At 31.9% G+C, this 18,926-nt stretch overlaps 3 protein-coding genes across 5 annotated transcripts; all 3 read left to right on the top strand.

The window, feature by feature from the left end:
- The first annotated feature begins 7,175 nt into the window (after positions 1-7,175).
- Positions 7,176-8,885, top strand: LOC108567345. The gene is made up of 6 exons (XM_017927757.1): positions 7,176-7,284; positions 7,592-7,676; positions 7,735-7,823; positions 8,192-8,312; positions 8,374-8,444; positions 8,775-8,885. Exons 1-6 carry the CDS (start codon positions 7,231-7,233, stop codon positions 8,802-8,804), a joined length of 450 nt encoding a protein of 149 aa, XP_017783246.1. The 5' UTR covers positions 7,176-7,230; the 3' UTR covers positions 8,805-8,885.
- Positions 8,886-8,963: 78 nt separating this feature from the next.
- Positions 8,964-11,100, top strand: LOC108567344 (mitochondrial amidoxime-reducing component 1). Of its 2 annotated transcripts, XM_017927756.1 has the most exons (6): positions 8,964-9,422; positions 9,483-9,662; positions 9,719-9,914; positions 9,984-10,273; positions 10,514-10,644; positions 10,830-10,920. In XM_017927756.1, the coding sequence occupies exons 1-5, from the start codon at positions 9,169-9,171 to the stop codon at positions 10,635-10,637; spliced, it is 1,044 nt and encodes a 347-aa protein (XP_017783245.1). In that variant the 5' UTR covers positions 8,964-9,168; the 3' UTR covers positions 10,638-10,644; positions 10,830-10,920. The 2 variants fall into 2 exon arrangements, with proteins under 2 accessions (XP_017783245.1, XP_017783244.1); XM_017927755.1 differs by lacking the exon at positions 10,514-10,644 and having other exon boundaries at positions 10,830-11,100.
- Positions 11,101-11,255: 155 nt separating this feature from the next.
- Positions 11,256-16,483, top strand: LOC108567323 (alpha-N-acetylglucosaminidase). 2 transcript variants are annotated; one of them, XM_017927711.1, is made up of 16 exons: positions 11,256-11,375; positions 11,489-11,649; positions 12,266-12,444; positions 12,495-12,713; positions 12,769-12,930; positions 12,988-13,117; positions 13,170-13,315; positions 13,566-13,650; positions 13,967-14,116; positions 14,655-14,873; positions 14,941-15,027; positions 15,126-15,307; positions 15,365-15,485; positions 15,557-15,650; positions 15,709-15,879; positions 16,290-16,483. In XM_017927711.1, the coding sequence occupies exons 1-16, from the start codon at positions 11,321-11,323 to the stop codon at positions 16,436-16,438; spliced, it is 2,310 nt and encodes a 769-aa protein (XP_017783200.1). In that variant the 5' UTR covers positions 11,256-11,320; the 3' UTR covers positions 16,439-16,483. The 2 variants fall into 2 exon arrangements, with proteins under 2 accessions (XP_017783200.1, XP_017783201.1); XM_017927712.1 differs by lacking the exon at positions 13,566-13,650 and adding an exon at positions 13,445-13,529.
- The last annotated feature ends 2,443 nt before the right edge of the window (positions 16,484-18,926 follow it).

Genomic DNA, 18,926 nt, shown 5'->3' with positions numbered 1-18,926 from the left:
AACAGCAAGAAATCAGTATCAGCAGCATATACACAAACTGTTTATATTTTGGGCCACGGTTATTTCTGTCCTTCCAAAAGAGATCTACCAACTAGCATTATTCACAACGCACATTGCATTCGTTTCTGTTGAAATAAAACAACTAACACCTCCGTTCGATATAAACATTCTCAGCTGAACAATCTATTATTTCACCTACCAACTAGAACTCAATCCGAATCGACAATAAACATATGCAAATGATAACCAAACAAAAAATATTATCAATTTTATGTTGTTGTTTGCAATACATGCAGTAAAATGAGTATTTGTTTACAACTGCATTTTATGTACGTTTTATGATATTAACCCAGAAAATTATTATAACTGTTAAATTTTATTGTTCCTGAATAAATTTCACATCTATAATAAGAAATAATAGAGCAAAACAAGAATTGAAAGTGTACATTTTCAATTTTATCCAAATTTTACAAGATTTCTCTTTTTTACTATCGTCATCTAATGAGTCTCCTTTTTCTTTAAATTTCATTCTCAATTAGATTTAATGAACAGTTGTTACCGAAAAAAAAAACAAATCATCATCATTAAATTTTACAGATAATTTAACTCTCTAACAAAATAAATTGTTAAATATATTTAATGTTTCATAATTCAAGAAATTTAAGTAACGGATAATTACCTTTAAGTTGTTGAAGAATATTTGTTCGTATAACAGTTAAAATACTGCCATAATAAATGAATAATTGCAATAATGAAACTAATATTTTTGTTATAATATATATTAATCTTAAATCTATAAACATTTGAACTTAACATTTAATATGACATATACTTCGGCATTGACTTAACAGAGAGTTTAAATTATTTACTTAAAAAATAAAATAATATTTATTCTAATATAAATAAGTGTTTTTTATCATCAAATTTTTATCGGTTTTAATCGTGAAATTGGTATTTCTTTGGTCCAATTTCAATATGGCTTAGCTCAATCGAATCTTCGCAGCTATGCAATGTAACATATCTCTGCTTTGCAAGAACTGTAATAAAAGTATTAACAGGTACAAATAATTATTTACATTATTAATATCCTTACTAAGTAAATTATTAAAAGCCGAAGAAATTGAACGTCTTGTGAATGGTCTTTCAGCAATGTCTTCCAAAACGATGCGTTCTTGACCAAAAGCTTTCAGGTTTGTTAGAGCTTCCATAATCAAATGTGCGTCATGACTCTTGCTTACGGTGTTTCCTAGCTGACTAAAATAGAGAAATATTGAAATTAGATATATTAAATAAATATATTTATAAGTGGACTTACCAACTGACTTGTTCTGTAATTAGTGAAATATCGGTTGGATCTTGTGGTTTGACAACATCACTAGCAGCAACAAATAATAGTATAATGTAGCAATTAAATAAAGTAAAATGTATAAATATATTACCTGTGCATATCTCGAATCTTGGGTATTTCCAATTCCCTATAAATAATATAATTAATATTGGATCGTGAATTTATTTTTAAAAATATCTACCCTGTATGTTGTTGTATTTCTTCATGTATAGAAGGTAGCAATTGGGACACTCCCGGGAGCATTGATTGTCTCGTTGGTGGTGTTAATGGTTTTCTTATAGGAGTCGATGATGCAAAATCGTGAATCCCAGAAATTTTGCTTAAACTTTTCGATGACAATTGGAGGGTGCCTTCTTGTAAATTTAGTCCCCTCATATGATCGTTAACCATGAATTGTTCCAAAACTCCAAATATATCATGAATAACGTTGCACGGAATAAGCTCTTCCTCTGGCTCTTGCTCCGAATTATCAGACTCGTGTTGAAATAGAAGCATTCTATCTTCAAGCTACAAAATAGATATAATATTATTATTATATATCAGATAAAATCCATTTTAGCACATACATTCATGTCAATCGCAACATTTTTCCTATGTTTAGTTACAATTAAGTGATTGTCGCGTTTATTCCTATGACGATCTCCTTGAACTCGTATTACTACTTGTGGTTCTACACGTTGCTCTTGGTTTGATTCTTGTCGTTGTCCTTGTAATTCTTGACTTACTTCTTGCACTTCTTCTTGGCGTTTTTTTTGTGCATGTTGCTGCTCAACACGAATAGATTCTATTCTAGATAAATCCTGTAATTCTTTTGTAGTTTCGGCACCAACTGGGGCTGAAATTTGTATGTTTAGTTGCGAAACTTCTTTAATTACGTCCTCTATATCTTCTGTTGCTCTACGCTTCTTGCTGAAAAACAATTTATATTATTTAGCTGTGAACTTAAACCTTTTTCTTTTGTTTTGATATACCTGCTTGTACTTTTCTCTACTAAAGAAACCTCCGGTAAAGTAACTAATTCGGTCATATATTTTTCAAGTTCTCCGCATTCAACCTAAAAGCATGTCATTAAAACGAATAATTATAGAAAATGTTTTTTTTTACATTCAAGTTTGCGGGAATCTCTCGTAGAGGCATTGACACTTCTCTCAGCGTGATCTCGTCTGATCGTCGATGAACTTCCATGGAGGCACTTAAACGTTCAACGTGTTTGTCAAATTGTGCCAGACTTCTCTCTAGTGAAGCTAATGCGTCTTCCGGCTGATTTTCTTTATTATTCTCCGCGGCTGGCGTCTTTGTTCTTATCTTCTTAACACGTTTAACAACAGCCAATGGAGTTTCAGCTATAAACACATACATGTATTATACGAAGTTAGTTTTGAGTCAAACAACTTACAATCTCCATCATCCATTCCTCCTTTTGGCGACATAATCCTGTAAAAAGTATAAATAATACCATCATATTATACAATATAAGATTATAACTTACGCCTGAGAATCAACGTAATACTTATACAAATCATTAAATAATAATTGCACTTGTCTTCCATAAACTCTCAAAATGCCGCTTGTCAACTTTGAGGATAAAAACAAAGACATACGTTCCTCAGGTTTCGTGCTTCTTGAGCAAACTAACTTTACCACTTCATCGCTGAAAGCAATCATATTTGTATTGTCATCAGTAAAAGTAGTTACATATATGTATATTACCTAATTACGCAAATATCTATTGATAAAACTTCCTTGTCTTTGAGTTTATTGACGCCGCAATTTGCCGCTTTCCATATGAGGCAAAATTTGCCACCTTTAGTGAGTGTTTTTAAATCAAAAAACATCTGCAATTCAGTAAATATTATAATTCTAATAGAAAATATAGTTTTCCAAAACTTACGTTTAGAATTTAAATTAATTTTCGCTACTTATTAAGATGAAAGTAATGCTAACTGAGATTATTGCAAAAACAAAAGCTATACTTTTTACTAAAAACAAAATAGTCTCGTCTGCAGTAGACATTATCTACAATGTTATAAGTTATTAATTAATATTATTTCCACATGGCCAATACATTCCTGCCATATGGTAGTAAAATACTACTATCAGAAGTTCTGTGTACTTACTTACTTTTGGTGTTTTAATAAAAGTAACAATTATATGAGCAATTTATTTGCTTACATACATAACAATTTCATAGCTGTGTACTAAGAAAAACAAAAGATAATATTCATAACGCCTATAATCAGTGTTTTGTTACACCAGCTTTTTTGGTGTATGGAAGTTGTTTTGTTGAAATTAACAACAAAACCAATAAAATATTCTTCTTCGTCTTCCAATAATGAGCTTCCGTCTGGAAACTCCTCCACGTTTAGCTAGGTCCTGTCGATGCCGTGAATCTGTGATTAATTCGCCATTGATTTAATTCCACATTAATCAAATCGGCTGCAGCTTACAAAGCTTCCGTGTAAATAACCCATTGCAAAGGTAGTACAAGCTTGGTACATTCATTCACAGATGGCAATACTTTATAACCACACAAAAATCTGAATAGGCAAATACCAAGCATTCAAATTTTGTACGTTGTATTTAAAAATACAAATCAATACTATATTCTTAATACAATTTATTTATGTTTTCAAATGTCTATTAAATACAATTCATTACATTAACATATATATGTACAGATTTAGATATATCAGAAACGGGCCTTGTCCATATAGTGTTTTTTATGAAGTAAATTTATTAATTATTAAATAAAAAAAACATCATGAAATTTGTTGAATTTCCCATTGTTTTCCTGAGGCAAGTATTTTGTTTAAATCACCTTCGCCCTTGCTCTGAAATATTCATATAAACTATATACTTGTTAATATATCAGTAATTCTTAACATCTTAACAAAATAATATACAAATACTAATTGCTTGTTATCAAATCTCGAAATTAGCAATAAAATAAACAAGGATTTGAATAATAGATATTGAAATATATTATTTATGTTCAATTATTGAATAAGAAATAATTATCGTTAAATATTAGGCAAATATTATAGTAAACATTTATAAAAAAAACATTGTTTTTATTTTCATAATAAAAGAAAGAAATTCTTTACTATAGAATTAAAATCGCATTTGACGTTAATGTGAATTTGACTATTGTATTCACAAAGAAAACACTAATTTCGAGTGTTTCTTAATAATTAACGAAAAAAAGAAAGAAAATTAAGATGCGATACGAAGAGGAAACTTTTCATATAAACACTAATTTAATACAATTGCTGCATGCAGCTTCACGTGTATTACCGATTCACCACAATTTCGAACCAGGCGGAATTAAGTGGCTAATTATCTGATTGTAATCAATTATATAACGCTGATGAATCCGTATCGAACGCAGCAAATTCTAATACACCATCTAACACATAACCATTTCACTCAAAATTTTCTTGTAAAAATAAAATAAACAATTAAAATGTACATATTTTCGTACATATTTTAAATAATCATATTAGGTTTGGGTTTGACGTTTAAACAAAATAAATCCACTTGAACGAAATGAACAATGATTTTTAGATATTATTCATATTTTTCTTAAAATTCATGACTTTGATAGAATGAATTAAAAAAGCAGTGAAATTAATATGAAGACTATTAAAAATTGATCTGGAATTTTATCAGAAAATTTAATGGTTAAGTCACCCTACCCACAATTCCGTGGGCTCCGGTTTGAAATCCTGGCATCCAGGCCCTTTGTGAGCCCTCTCGGGGCATGCAGCAATAGGACGATCGTTCATCAAAGATGGACAGTCAAATGAATGAGGTTCAGCATATGGACCTACAACCAAGTCGATGGACAATGACAATGTTGAAGATAGCAGCAGATACAGAGACAAGTGGAATAGTGGAATCACAGAACATCAATATACTAAAGTTAACCTACAAGACGGCAGCCAAATTAAAGAAGAAAATAATGGTAAAAGTTTCCATTGGAAAGTTTACCAAAAAACCAATGACTACCGCCATTAGATTTAATTAATGTTTGCAGGAATGAGATTGTAAATTAAATATACTATGAAATAATAAAAAAAAAATGAATGAAATGATTCTGTTTCTGAGATATAATTCATTTTTAACAACATATTTTTCTTAAAATTCATTACTTTTATAGAATAAATGAAGTAGACAGTAAAATTAATATCAAATTGATCTGGAACTTTATCCTACAGAAAATTTCACACATACAAAGAGGAAATACAAATAAATTTCAATTATTAATATTAGATCAATACTTTTTATTCTCGCACTACAATAATTATTTTTAAATAGTATTTAAAAAATATAATTTTTATAAAAAAAAATTCTGTTATTATACATGTTATTTTTGTTTTCAATTTATATTATCTCTCCAAAACAATCATTACTTTTTGTGCATTAAAAATAAATTCTATCTAAACACAATGAATGCTATCAACAATCGATCTTTCTGCTCGACCAAAATAAAATTGTATTATAATTATGTATACGTAATATATTTTCTGAAGTAGTAATTTTCTTATTCATCTGATGCACTGATATTTTTATTTAATTCAATTATTATCATTTTTTCTATATCATTAACTTTAATTATTTAATTATTACTTATATTAGTACTTTAGATTTCAAGCATAATTTGCTTTGAAAACATGGTTGTATGATATAAAATAAAGAATTTATTGATGATCTTGAAGTAGTTTCCAAAGTAAAAATGATTTTTTCAAAAACCCTTTGAGAGTTTTGGTAATGGTCGTTATGCACGACATGCTAATTAAAAATTAGACCAAGTTACTCAAAATCCAAGATACAACTGTATTTTATTGCTTATTTAATATAGAAATCTTGATAAATTGGGAATAATACACAATTATTTACGTTCCATTTGAACTTTTCTTAATTGAGGCGCGCCAGAATTTCTAACATGTTGTAACGTTTTAGTTTTAATAACAATTATTTCCATTATATTACATTGAACTATAGAAATTTAATACTTCTTTTTTACTATTTATTATAGATTTTTTTTTAAATCAAAAAAAATATATTAATAAAACTTCATTATAACAAAAGTGAAGTAACAAATCTTTCGTAAATAATTATTTTAGTTTATTCTATAAGTTTAATTTTATATGATTATAAAAATAATAGAATTAGTTTATTTGCTAAAATCCATATTTTTTTAATAGACCATTGTATTTGGAGCACTTTAGAGTGAAATAAAATAAAAATGGTGTTAAATGCAACACAACGTGTTTATATTTTCCGTATTGAAATAAATCATTTCAAAATAAGACATGAAGACATGGAATGAACAAAACAGTGACTAATTAAATATGTATCTACAATAAAAATATATTTGTATGTAAAAGTGAATTGCATTTGCAATATTTAATTGAATATATTATTGTGAAGCAGACGGACACATGAATTGAGGCATTGTATTTGTAAATGATTCTTCGTACGGCGGAAAAACAATTACAGAAATTATTAGCTTGTTGCTTATAAATTGCCGTGTTTTCTGACTTGATTATGGGACATGTAGTCAAAAAGTTATGCAAGTTGGCCACATAATTATAAAGCACATGTCCAGCATACATGTGAGTAGCGAACGTAATTAACTATTAAAAAAAAACATCATAATTGAGGAAACAAAGCGTATTATTTTCAAAATCTAGATGTACATGTGCATGCATGTATAGACAGATAGACCAAATGTATATATAAATGAGTAATTGTTAGTGACCTCGTCCCCGGATGATGAGGATTTTGGTACTATATAATACCTCCTGGACGTCGAAAATGCATCAGTTGTTTGTGCTTCCAACATCCAGAAACAACATATTAAACCCTAAAAAAGTAAAATGAAGTATTTCATTGTTTTCGTTGCTGCGTGCGTTGTTGCTGTCAATGCTGCTGTGAGTAATCGATTCAATCATCCATAAAAACCATTTGTATTTAAAATATCTCTGCAATTAAAAAAAAAAACAAAACGCCAAAACCAAATCATTTTCATTTTTTCGAATGCATTTTCCAATGCATAATCCATGTGTAATGGAATTTCGATCACAACCAGTGTCACGTGAGTTTGCTGAGGGTGAGATTTAATGAAAGATCTGATCGAATGGAAATTGATGTAATTAAAATCGCATCAAAGTGTTGCGGGAGCAAAATCGATTTCGTATCGAATATTGTATAGATATTGAAATCGAAATCTCATTACAGTTCGATGAAGAATTCAAAGCAAAGGTCATCAAGAAGGTGGAGGAAGTCGGAACAGCATGTGCTGCCCAGGAAAATGCGAACGGAGGTAAATCACTATTCCATATATTTACGAAAAATCTAATCGATTTTCCGTTTTCGTTTAGATGATATTGCCGAATTGATGGCAAAGAAAGCACCAACCAGGAAGGAAGGAAAGTGTTTGGTCGCCTGTTTCCACGAGAAGTTCGGAGTGGTAAGTTCCATATTTTCTATAATTATTTTATAACAATTGTTGGATCAAAAATCGATTATTTGAAGCAGATTTTCATGAACTCACATTTATTTAATTATGTTTTGAGTAAGTAAGTGAATTAAATATGTATTTGTATAAAAGCATGTTCCGTGCAATTAAATTCGTGTTTCACATCAGTTGAGCCATCTGTTATGAACTGTGAAGAACTAAACAAATGTATTGTAGATTCGCGCAGAAAAATGCAGAAAATGACAAAAATATTTTTTTAAATATTTTATCCAAACAACAATTTTTAAGGATAATCATAATCATAAGAATAATTGTAATTATACGAATATGTTTATTAATATTATATTACTAAATTAAAGCAAGATAAAGATGGAAAACTTAGCTTGGATGGAGCCATTGCTTCAATTGAACCATTCAAGGCAGCCAATGAGGAAATTTATGGGAAAATGAAGCAAGTAATTGAGAAATGCATAGCTGAAGGTAAAATACGTCGACGTTGTTGCATGCATCTTTATCTGAAGTAATATATATTCTCTTGCAGTTGGAGATGCCGGAGATCGATGCGAAACCGCCATTAAGTTTGCTGGATGTGGAAAACGCGAAGGCGAAGCGGTATGTTATCTAATGCACTTATTTATTAAAACATTTCTTATATTCGTTTTATTTAAATATAAAGTATAATAAATAACATAACATTATAGCAAATGATGTTTACGTAAATGGAAGAAATAATGACTTTATAAATCTCATTTCATTTGAATATCTAATGCAATAATTATAGCATTATTGCACTAAACAACTAGTATTAATCTTAGTCCTTGAGAAATATTAATTTAAGTTTATTCGTAAACTCAGAAAAAGAAATGGAAATTAACGATAATATTAGTGTTTTTCAGTGTATTGTACAGCGCTAATTACTGATATGATTCATTTCTGTTCTAGCTTGGACTTAACGAATCGTTAATAATGTGAGATGGGTGGAAGAGCGGCTTCGATGGATACGCAGTGTTTCTATTGTATTTGAAAAGTGTTTTAAAATTATATGTGAAATAAAACGAGAATAGTAAAAATTGTTGCTTTTACACAAAAAAAATAGAATTCCCACACAAATTGAAATTATGCGAAATTTTCGTGCTGCATTATTGGTGCGTAGTATAAACAAATGATCTGGTAATTATTATCTGACCTTGCATACATGGTTTTGACAATTTACATACATCAAAGCAGTGACTCGGCCTTATTTATAAGTTTGTAAAGAGCTAGATTTTGTAGCAAGAAAATAATCTCCGAAGCGATAAGTTCTCTAACGATAAGGAGCACGTTTTCATTTATTCCAATGAACTACTTCAACATGCAATACACGAGTGGTGCTGCAGCTCTTGGTGCGATTGCAGCAACCGCTATTTATTACTACCTCCATCCAAAGAATGAAAACCTTATCAGGACATGGAAGGCCGTGGGGAACGTCACCAAACTACACTTGCATCCTCTGAAGAGTGGCCGAAGGCTGGAACTGACTTCCGCCGACTGCACGGATGTCGGTATCAGGCAGAATCCGGAGGACCAAGAAGGGTTACAATTAAGGGATCGGCAAGTAGAGAAGAACTTAACGAAATAAAAAAAATAATAATGTTTCTTCTATCCATACAGCACGTACTTGGTATATGGCGAGAAGAACAATGAGTTCAAGACGGCCAGGACGTTTCCTCAGTTACTTCTGGTTCAAATGTCTGTTCACGATAAGGATCAGATCAGATTAGATGCACCCGGTATGCCTACCTTGCTGTTTAAGGTTCCTACTAAATTGAAGAATAAAGAATTGAGAGTCAAGTAAACATTCCTTGTAGAAGAATAACAACTATTTGTTTTTAATCCATTGATTGCAGAGTACACCAAAGCGAAGAGATATATTCCATTGATTGCGGCGACGAAGCTGCAAACTGGATTTCCAATTATATCCATGGAGATTCGACACCAGGACTTCGCATTGGATATCACGATGGATCTATGAAACACAGAAGGAATATCCTGAAAATATACAAATCTTTTTCTATTTACAAGAATTTAACGAACAAATCGGCAGTGAGTAATTCGGTTATGTTAAATATTCAAATGATTGCATGATCGTCACAATTTTATTTATTTTCGAAGGGCCTGTACTCAGATTTGAGCGCAGTTTTATTAGTGAATCAAGCTTCCGTTGATGACCTGAACGATAAGCTTCGCGAAGAGAACCGCGTGGTATCCGAGAACTTCAGGTCTTCGATTACAATTGCCGGTGAGGGGGCTCCAGCCTATGCAGAGGATGACTGGGAATGGCTGAAGATCGGTGAAGCCGTCTTCAGGAACGTTAAGCCTTGCACCAGGTGCATCATGACCACCATCAATCCGGATACTGGAGTTCGCAATCCAGAAAGAGAACCATTGAAAACAATGGAAACGTAATACACACTTTCTTTTTATTATTTATTTATGTTAGGATCCGCGCTACGTTTATTTGTTCGACTATATCGTCGATTCAACAATGCTAATTATAAACGGAAAAATACCAATGTTAAATTATCTTATCGTGACGAGACATATCGAAAACAAAAATATGTTGAGCAATCCTATTTGCATGACTTATAAGCGACGATGAAATATATTTATTTTTTACGACATGTAATAACTTACTTTTCTAGGTATCGTCGGTTACGTGATATCAAAGATAACCCAGTTGAAGGAAAACTTACAGTGATGGGAATTTATTTAGAAGTCTACAAAGAAGGAACTATCCGCTTGAACGACGTCGTTTACATCGGATAATTTCTTAGTTAATATTAGTTTTAGTTTAGAATTACAAAAATTTCATTACACATTATTATATCAGAAATCTTAATCAAATTCACCAAAACTTCATGATCACGAAATAATTATGTCAAAATCATTATAATATTTTTTACTTATATTAAAAAAAATGTAACAGATATATAAGTAATCATTAAACTAATGTTATAGGTACCGTCGCTTAAAGAATCAAAAACCTAACAAAGAGAGGGAGATAATTACCACTATGGGAATTAGTATGGAAGTCAACGTTCCTGGAGTCATTCGTATAAACGATACTGTCTACATAGCATAAATTGCTTTTCTAAAAATTTTAATGCGTACTAACGCTTTGTCCATGTCCAATCATTAATACTCAACAATCGTAATCATTTTTTTGTATGTGCAACGTAATCATTTTTGTTTATGTTATTACTGCAATTTGCTATATGTTATAATTATTATTTTTACAAAGACAAAAAATATATATATTTTCTGTTAAATAAAGTTTTTTGAATTTAATTATTTGAGTTTCTTTGTGATTAGATTTGTAACTTCCTGGTGTGCATTATGAAAATAATCGCTGGCAGTGTTATCCAATTGAGCCATCGGTCAAATCGCATTGGTTTCAATTTCGTCAGTGCAAGAGTCCGGTCATCACATCGGGTTGTCCAGAGTTCAAAATGATACCGAGGTTAGCAATCATTGTACTCGCGATATCTGCAGCTTATGCCATCGGTAAGTTGAATTAGTATGCAACGAAGTGAATATGTTATATATACGGAAAATAAATAAATAATGAACGTTTTCTCAATTTTTGTTTTTTTCTCATTGCTATCTATCATTTGCAGATTTCGAGAAATCTTTGGGTCACATTAAGCCCAAAACAAGTGATTATGTTCAAACAGATGCCGTGATTGCTTTAATACAACGCGCGTTGCCGCATCATTACGAAAAATTCGTTGTTTTCATTAACCAATCTATTGCAGTTCAAGGAAAAGACGTTTTCAGTGTAAGTTATAACCATAGCTCAAATATCTATTTCTATCTTCGAATTATTTTCTTGTTTTTTATTGCTTAAATAAAATATACATTCAAAAAAAATGTATATTATGCACCAGTACCATTCTTAAAATTACATTTTTTTATTATTGTAAATCGATCGAAACGATTTAGCTACAATCAGAATATATGTCGCGTTAATTCAAAATTTAATTGTATGTTTGGTTGCCTATAGAGATTATCCGTGGCATTAATGATGATAGTTCTTTAATGATATAACCCATGCAACTGCCAAAATTATTAATAGATACGAGCTTAAAAATGATAATCCTTGATTAAATGTGTTATAAAAAATTACGAAACCATGTTGAATAACATGATTTTCTTTTGCTAAGATTATTTTGCCTTGCAATGAAAAACAACATTATTATTAACAAACTTTATTGGTTTCCAGATAATAAATACGATTTATAGAATTGAGCAAAAAAAAAATATTAAATGACTCTTATCCATCAACTGTGTATATAAGTATCAATGGTTTCAATTCAATTTTACGATCTATTGATATATTTGTAGCGTATTAATTGCTGTACGGTTTGTAAATAAAAATAGATCATCTCTTTCAGCTTCTTAAATTGCGCGATGGAAACATCTTGATATTGGGAACAAGCGGAGTCGCAGCGGCTTCGGGATTCAATTACTACTTAAAGTATTACTTGAAGAACCACATCGCTTGGCAAACTAGTTATGTTGACGTTTCCGAAGACCTTCCAAACATAAACATAACGATCCCGTTCAACGACAAGTATTGTGACGATGAAAGCACAATTCCGTATTTTCATGTTTATTTTTTAGGTTTCGATATTATCAGAACGTTTGTACAGCTGGATACAGCTTCACTTGGTGGACTTGGAGAGATTGGGAGAAGCATATAGATTGGATCGCTATGAATTCGTTCAATCTGGTGCTTGCGTTCAATGGCCAAGAAGCTATTTGGAGGGATGTTTTTATGGCATTAGGAATGAAGTCAGAAGAAATCGACGATCATTTCACGGGTCCAGCATTTTTGCCATGGTATTATATAAATTTGTCTGTGTGTGAAAAGTCAATTGAAGATTTTTCGTTGCAGGAATCGAATGGGAAATGTGAGAGGATGGGGTGGACCGCTTCGGGTATCTTGGCACGAGAGAACCGTACGGTTGCAGGAGAAAATATTGAGCAGGATGAGAGAGCTAGGGATTATCCCGGTGCTACCAGCTTTTGCAGGACAAGTGCCTGCTGCTTTCAAAAGGCAAATTTGCTTTAATTATATTTATAATATATAACTAATTTAATATTTCACTCACAGATTATTTCCTAACACTACTTTACACGCGTTGCCTAGATGGAACAATTTTAATGATACTTATTGTTGCCCGTATTTGCTGGATCCCACGGACAGTTTGTTCAAAAAAGTTGGAAATATGATTATGACCGAAGTAATTCTAATAGAAAATTATGAATATTACGAATCAATTAGTATTGTTTCAGACGATTCGCAGATTCGGCACAGATCACGTCTACAATTGCGATACTTTCAATGAAATGCCTCCAATATCGAGCGACGTGGACTATTTGAGGGCCATTGGCAGCTCCATTTATTCAGCGATGACCGATGTCGACCCGCAGGCTATTTGGTAATTCAATCAACTAATTAATTAATTAAATTCAGGGATGACGCACCTCGTGCTTTCGCTATATAAACGAACATTTGATTCTGCCCATTTTTGGAGATTTTCGTGTCAATCAATGTTCGAATTTGTTAGGGTAATGCAGGGATGGCTTTTCGTGCACGAAATCATCTTTTGGGATAGGAAACGAGCAAAGGCTTTGCTGACTTCCGTTCCTCAAGTAAGTATTGTTTAATTTAAGTTTTTCTATCTGCAGGTTAATGCAAGGATGGTTGTTTCACTACGACTCGGACTTTTGGACTCCCGATGCAGCGGAAGCTCTTTTAACAAGTGTACCCTTGGTATGATCGATAATAAGATTTCTCTATTTCTTTTCCTCGTCCGTCGCACATCTTAATCTAAACGGAGACTCTCTTAAACTGCGGATCTGTCTGATTTTCAAACTGCTATTAAGTAAATCACAGGAAGTCATTAAATAATTTAGTTTCAGTTCCAGCTGGTAACTGTATAATTAGTTCATTATACCTAAACAGATTCAGTAAAAAAAACCTGATATAAACGAACATTTTATAGTTAATCACGCATAAACACTTTATTACAAATTATCAGAAAAACTACTGTGATTATATCACTATTATTTAAGTAACTTTTTTTTAGGGAAAAATGATCATACTGGATTTACAATCGGAACAACACCCACAATACGGTCGATTCGATTCATACTTTGGACAACCATTCATCTGGTGCATGTTACACAATTTTGGTGGCACATTGAGTATGTTTGGATCTTCGGATATCATCAATCAGGTAAGAAGGAATCTATTTCTCAATTCGATGATAATTCGTATAATAAAATTAAATAAAGATCACATAATTTAAATAAGAGTGTAAACATTTTTTTTTTAATAAATGGGATATTTTTAAAATAGAATCTATACAAAATAAAGTTATTGCATAGACACTATAAATTAGCAGCGTAGTTATGATTCCAATTAATTGATTTACAATTTCTGTGAATTTTAAATAAACCATATCTAAATATTTTTGTAAAATTCTGCAAAACAATTGTATTATTTATTAAATGAATATTTATATAATCTTATTAAATAAAAGTGAGGTCATATTTTTCATGTCTTTTTAAATAAATGATTTGCTAATAAAATGTAATATTACAATAACGGTTTTATACAGTGATATCATCAGACTGGAATGTTTACCAATATATTTATACATATATGTAATTTACACAAAAACAAATCTAAAGAAAATGTATTTTTTTTTATAAATGATATCAACATATAAAGTTGTACGATTTAAATCTTTTTCAATGCGATTTTTTTTCTAGAGGGTTTTCGAGGCAAGATTGATGAAAGGCGGCACAATGATTGGAACTGGATTAACACCGGAAGGTATCAATCAGAACTACGCAATCTACGACTTGATGACCGAAATGTCTTGGAGGCAGGAACCCATCGAGGATTTGACGCATTGGTTCTCGGAGTACGCCCTGAGGATGTACGGCTCGGATGATGGCAATCTGCAGAAAGCGTGGCACGTTCTGCAAGTAAATATTTAGACTGGATTGACAACATTGAGTGGGTCATAAAATGATGGATTATTTTTCTTCTCAGAAAACCGTTTACAATTTCAAAGGATTGCAAAAACAACGCGGAAAATTCACTTACAACAAATCGCCGAGCACACGATTGAAAACCTGGGTAAAGTTGCAGTTTATCAATGCGATTGATGAATTAATTCATTCGAATACACACATAAACAAACAAAATGTTAGGTGCTAATAAATTTTATTTCGTAGACCTGGTACAGTCACTGCGAATTGCTGGAAGCTTGGGATTACTTCTTGGAAGGAGTTTCTACGACTCGCGCATATAACCATGACGTGGTAGATTTAACACGACAAGTTCTGCAGAATTTCGCTGACGAATACTACGATCGACTCATTGCCGGTTTTAAAGCGAAAAATATTACGCAATTTCGGTGCGTTTTTCTATAAATAGCATTGATTAAATATGTTACTTGTTATTGTTGCTTTAGGGATTCGGCGAATGTATTTTTAGAGGTTTTCGATGATGTAGAAAAGATATTGCGGACCGACGAAAATTTCTTACTCGGGTCATGGATCAACGCAGCTAAAGCCTGTGCACTCAACGATGAGGTGAATTTCAATTGCGAATCGCACCTCGAACGTTCAGGAATGTTTATTTTTATTGATTAATTGTGCTTCAGGACCGGAAACTGTACGAATTCAATGCGAGAAACCAAATCACACTCTGGGGTCCGAATGGTGAAATTAAAGATTACGCTAATAAACAATGGTCTGGTAATAATATTTGTCTACTAATGACCAACAATTTGTTTAATATCATATGATTATGTAGGTATGGTTTCGCACTTCTTCCAACCCCGATGGACCGCTTTCATCCGAGTAATGAACGAATCTTTGACAAAAGGAATAGAATTTAAGGAATCCAAAGTTGCCTATCAAGTGTTTAAAACCATAGAAGAGCCCTTCAGTTACGCACAGAACGTATTTCCAGACCAACCATTCGGTAAATAAGCTCGTTAATTACATTAAGAGGTCTCGCGAAAAACGCACACTCATATTACGAAAAAGGCATATCATGGATGGAATTCATTACGTAATTTGGGTCAGGCTGTAATCAGGCCTTAATAAATATTACAAGCACATCAAAGCACCCTTCCCAGTTATATTTTTTTTGCCAAGCCCATCGTGTCCAGTTGGCGTGTGTATCTGTTAAATTATTTCTGCGTTTCAACTTTCCGCACACTGTTTCGCGTATAAATAATTTCATATTCTCAAAGAACTTGCACACAATTGAACCGAAATGTATCTATACGTTCAGGAACAACAACTCGTTGCATCTTTTATTCACCCTCCTTTGTCTCCAACCACTTTATCTTTGCAAAAAGAAGGATTAATAATTTACGTTGTTTCCAGGTGATGCAGTGGCGATCGCGAAAGAAATACACCTCAAATGGAGAAAACGTGGTCACTGCCGGATGGAACGTTCGAGAAGTTACGAGAGTGAAGTGCGCGAAGAATTGTTAAAGCAGAAGGACGAAGCGCGAATCATTCTGGTATTATAAACATTGACTTATTCATTTACGAATAAATTTGATTTGATTTTTTTATTACTTGTACACAAAGATTTTTCTTAAACTGGTATTTACTTAAATATAAATAATTCATACGTATAGCGAGAGAAAACTGGTTAAAAGCCGCGTCGATTATATAATGCATTTATTCTAAGAAAATTTTCTTGCCTTTGATTGATTGAGAAAATCAAAATTAATTGCGTCCATTTGATACTTTAAATTAAGAAATTAATATTTATGCTTTGTACGCATTTCTCAAATAGCTTACGAACCAAATGATTTATATTGATATTTTCCTGATTTCATTACCTGACTAGAAACTATACTTATATGGATTCAGAGAACATATTTGGATTACACAAATTAACGAAATATACTTTCATTTCTGAACATTTAATCCTAAGTTGAATAATATAGGTACATTCCATTATATTGAATTATAAAAAATTAAAGCAATGTATGCAAACAAGCATGAAATGAGAGAAATGATCGTAAATAAAAGAGATATTACTGCGCTGGATGTTTCCATTGTGAGTATTGTAACAATGGTAATTACAAAGAAGCAAAGTCTGCCATCGTGTACGGAACCCAAATGGAACTTCTAATATGTCATTACTTGTCTTGTTACATGCATAATTAATTACCGATGCAGAACCCATCCATTTCTCTGTTGCACCGTTTCACATGAATTATTGATTATCGATTGCATTCATAATTTACTTCCAGGCTGCGAACGTACCTATCGTATACTATAGCAATTCACAATGTCCATTAAATCCATTGATTTCGGATGGGACAAAGAAGCGAACGTTCAATCGCTCGACCCTAATGGTTTCTCTCTCTCTCCCCGTTCCCCGCATTTTAATGTTTGTTTACATCAATTAAAATGTTGAATGAATTAAACATGGCGCGTAAGAGCGGTGGAAATTCAATTTCATCGTTGTCAGAGACAATGTATTCCGGTGTTCAGTGAAAGAGAGACTCTTATTTATATATGAAATCCGCGCAAAAAGTTGCATCGCATTCGATGCGTATAACTGGATTGGATGGATGGAAGAGCATCGAAGAAGAGAGAACTCGCTGCAGGAATAAAATGTCACCCCATTTATAAATCAATGCCTCGACTCGAGATTTTTCCATGAACGAGTATCAATTTTCATTTATTTTACTGCCGTTATTTTATGTGTTTTTTGTCGTTTGTTTTTCATATTATTACAGCATTACATGGTGGAAAATTCCTTTTCTTTCTAAGCCAAAACATGCGAACTGACAATTAAACCTCGAAACACTTAAACAACCGAAGATATATGCAAATCCATTTGTACTTGGCATTACTTCCATGCACGCGAATACCATTCCTAGACTAAACAAAACCATTATCAATTTGGACTGATCTGCAACATTCTTAAAGAGATTTTAGTATAACAATAGCCTAGAAGTTCAAAAGCGTTCAATAGCCTTTATAGATAGATATCTGTCAATAATGACATTATTATAAAAATTAATTAAACCTTAAAGTTTTAACACAAATTATTACTATTACAATGCAATTACTATGTATTATCGGCAACAAATATATTTTTAACTTCAAAAATGAAATTATAGTATTTCTTGATTATTGTATTTATATGAAACGAGATAATGTTAAGACGATTTACTCTAAATATAGTACTTTCTCTGAAATTTATTATTGAGTATTATGTATAAATTGTGCTATAATAAGTGCGTATTATTTATACATACAATTATAATGAACTTTAGACCCAATAACATATTTAATTATATATGTTATTTAAGTAGTAGCATTGAATTTTCCATTGCATTATTGATTCTTAATGTAATTTCATCATTATAAAATATTTCACATTAGTTTATAATCAATAAAGCAAATAAATAAATGAATATATCTAATATTAATGTAGCAAATTTTAAAAATTGGAAGAGTAAACTACCGTTTTAAATTATAATTAAACGCGATACGATACGCGTTGCTCAACTCCTGTAAAGTACTAGAAAGATAATTGCCTGTTTTAAATAAAATATTACCAACATTTATTGCCATGGAAACTATCACTTTCGTGAGTAACTTATCGATCAACGTTGAATGTGAATCGTGTGCGTTGGGCGGATCTGCGAAGAAGTGATTCGCGTGGGTTGTTGTTTTGTGTGAAAATACTCGACGGTGTTGGATTTACTACGGCTTGAAACTAGATCAACGACGGTCCGCGTTCTGAAATAAAACTTGGCAGTTGGGTTTGTGTCACGCAACAAACGGCAGTACGCATCTTCTTCGCAAAAAGGGGAAAATGTTTCGGAAGCGCAAAGTAAATAAATAGTTTAATATTCGAGCGAAAATCTAAATTTAACGTTAAATGGGTTGCGATGAAGTAAATATCGGAAGCAGATAGACGATAGGAGGAACTGCAGCAGCCATTATTTCGGTGTACAATTTCTTAGGCAGATTCAGTCGAGTACCGTT

The sequence above is a fragment of the Nicrophorus vespilloides genome, unplaced genomic scaffold, assembly GCF_001412225.1.
Source record: "Nicrophorus vespilloides isolate i.1.1-1 unplaced genomic scaffold, Nicve_v1.0, whole genome shotgun sequence".
NCBI lineage: Eukaryota > Metazoa > Arthropoda > Insecta > Coleoptera > Silphidae > Nicrophorus > Nicrophorus vespilloides.
Note: the sequence above shows the minus strand (reverse complement) of the source record. Positions and strands in the feature narration are given on the sequence as shown.